The sequence below is a fragment of the Marmota marmota genome, unplaced genomic scaffold (genome assembly GCF_001458135.2).
Source record: "Marmota marmota marmota unplaced genomic scaffold, marMar, whole genome shotgun sequence".
NCBI lineage: Eukaryota > Metazoa > Chordata > Mammalia > Rodentia > Sciuridae > Marmota > Marmota marmota.
In genome coordinates, this window is record NW_025999960.1 from 15093070 (window position 1) to 15095962 (window position 2893).

Here is a 2893-nt window from a genome sequence, read left to right on the forward strand (position 1 = left end):
TATAAAAATAAATAAGTGAAATAAAGGTATTGTGTCCAACTACAACTAAAAAATAAATATTAAAAAAAATAAAATAAAAAAATAAAAAGTAAAAAGGGCTAGAGATGTGGCTTAGTGATACAGCACCCCTGGATTCAATCCCTTGTACCAAAAATAAAATAAAATAAAATAAATAAAAAATGAGCTCTGAAGTGATATTACTCTAAAGCTTAGCATAGGCACTTTACCACTGAGCTATATCCCAGCCCTTTTTATTTATTTGTTAAACTTTATTTTATGTGGTGCTGGGGATTGAACCCAGTACCTCAAACATGCTAGGCAAGTGCTCTTCCACTGAGCCACAATCACAGCTCCCCTTTTCATTTTTTTGAGACAGGATCTAAGTTGCTTAGGGCCTCAATAAGTTCCTGAGATTGGCTTTGAATTTGCAATCCTTCTGTCTCAGCCTCCCAAACATACTGAAATTATAAGCATGTGCCACAGCTCTCACTAGCAGTCACTTCTTTTAGTCTATACCAATTGTCACATCAGGGAGGACAGGGCTGAAGGTTGAGTATATATGGGGAGGTTATCTTATTCCTGTTCTTATGCCCTACAACCCCCAATTCCAAAGGTACAGAAACAAGGTCATGAGTATAAGGAAGAGCAGGGGACTAGCCATTTTTTTTTGGGGGGGGGAGTTAGGAGAGACTGGGGATTGAACTCAGGGTGACTTAACCACTGAGCCACATCCCCAGCCCTATTTTGTATTTTATTTAGAGACAAGGTCTCACTGAGTTGCTCAGTGCCTTGCCGTTGCTGAGGCTGGCTTTGAACTCTGTGATCTTCCTGCTTCAGCCTCCCAAGCCACTGGAATTACAGACATCTGCCACGGCACCCTGCGGGACCAGCCAGTTTTAAGCAAGGCAAAAGGAAGAGGAGCTTCCCACTGCTCAACTATATGGCCTAATACTAGATCTATGTACCAAAATAACACTGAGAATGTAGATAGAAGGGAAGGAAAAGATGGCGGCAAGATCCCTCTGTTTCTCAGATGGTAGACTCGGGACTGGTGGGAACAAGGCTGTTCAAATAGTCACAGAGACAGGCTCTTTAAAAAAACCAAAGCAAACCCTGGGATCAACTTTATTGCTGATGGGTGCAGCCTCTTTCACCCTATGCCCCCATTTTCTCCAGTGGTCCAAAGCCCCTCTAGGATAGCACAGTGCTAAGGCTTGCTGGGACAGAGGCAAGGGAGACAACCTGCCTCTCAAGCCTGCCCCTTGCCCAGTCCCTCCCACCCCCTCCCTACCCTATTGCACATCAAATCATGTAAACATGACTACAGGCATGGCCCTGAACAACAGTGAGGCAGTTTGATGTGTAAACGGATTTGGGACCAGGAGCCAGATCCAGTCAACTAGCTCCACCCTATGCTGAGGCCACAGTTAAGTCTGGAAAAGCAGGGGCCTGGTCCCAAACTCTGGCTCAGATTATGCAACAGTGCAGATGGCTCAGCTCCCCTCTACCACCCACCCTTTCAGATTCCAGGTCCTGAGGTCCAACCACCCTTGGGCTCCCCTCCAGGCCTAGGAAGCAGATGGCAGTGTCCAGTTTTCTCCCTCCCATCCCCAGCTGGAGGTCACTGGTGCTGGGTCTTCCTGGATGTCCGGGGAAAACCAGAGACAGGCAGCGGTAGTCTATCCAGCCCTGGAGAAGTGGGGGAGAGTACACAATCAGAAGGACAGCTTAGGTCTAGTCCCTCAAGGATAAAACAACCAGGGTACAAAATGGGTGGATAAGATATGTTACATAGAAAACAAGAAGCAAGCCCTCCCCCAGCAGGAATGACTCCTGGTCTAGAGCCCTATCATATAACCACCCTACCAGCCTGCACCTCCCACGCCTTCTCACCAAAGGCCCGGATCAGCTCTGCCCGCACAGCTGCGGTGAAGGTCTTCACCAGACAGAGTGTGGTGAGGCCAGCAAAGGCTGCATTGTAGAGGAACACGATGTAGAAATTACCCAGCCAGTTGAAGCGTCCAAAGTCACCCAGCAGGTCAAAGCGAGTGAGCCCTGAAGTACAAAGGAAGGCCAGGATGAGAAGGGGGTTTTTCAGTCCCTCTCCTGTAGCAAACCCAACTTTTTGTTGCCTCCTGGTGGCCATATCTCAACACTGCAACTGATAGTTTGGCCTCTCCTGTGCATGTATTACTACCACCTCTCAAACTCTGTTCCAAGGCCAGTCCAAGGCTGTTGAAGGAAGTATCAGCAGCTACGCTTGCTCTAGTTTTCCTTCCAGAGTCTGGCTTATTCTCTCCAATGGGGCCTCTCTGGCTTCAGGTGTCCTTAGGAGCTCCCACGTCTGCAACTTGTTCCTAGGCTAAGAATCTACCAGCTGGTCACCAAGTTTTCTTGAGTACACAGAGCAGTGGGGTAGCTAAAGGCTTAGATTATGAACAGTCTGCTTTGGTTCACAGCCCAACAACTTCTGTGTGCTCTAGGACAAGCTCCTTAAACCCTGTGCCTCATTCTACTCAACTGTAAAACAGAGGAAAGAATGCAATTGTTAAGAATTAAACAAAATGGCGGGGGGGGGGGGGACAGGCTGGGGTTGCCCCTCAGTGGTAGAACAATTGCCTAGCACGTTAGAGGTCTGGGTACGATCCTCAGCACCACATAAAAATAAATAAAGGTGGGGCTGGGGATGTGGCTCAAGCGGTAGCGCGCTCGCCTGGCATGCGTGCAGCCCCGGGTTCGAGCCTCAGCACCACATACAAAGATGTTGTGTCCGCCGAAAACTGAAAAATAAATATTGAAATATTCTCTCTCTCTCTCTCTCTCTCTCTCTCTCTCTCTCTCTCTCAAAATAAATAAATAAATAAAGGTGTTGTGTCCAACTACAACTAAAAAA

At 47.5% G+C, this 2893-nt stretch overlaps 1 protein-coding gene across 3 annotated transcripts in view; it reads right to left on the reverse strand.

The window, feature by feature from the left end:
* Positions 1 to 1091: 1091 nt before the first annotated feature.
* The window catches only part of Lmbr1l (limb development membrane protein 1 like), a 17938-nt gene continuing 16136 nt past the window's right edge, over positions 1092 to 2893 (reverse strand). For all 3 annotated transcript variants that reach the window (XM_015493304.2, XM_048802652.1, XM_048802651.1), the window contains 2 exons: positions 1894 to 2055; positions 1092 to 1689 (listed from right to left, as the gene is read on the reverse strand). In XM_015493304.2, coding sequence (XP_015348790.1) covers positions 1622 to 1689; positions 1894 to 2055 — 230 coding nt within the window. In that variant the 3' untranslated portion in view covers positions 1092 to 1621. The remainder of the gene's footprint in view (positions 1690 to 1893; positions 2056 to 2893) is intronic.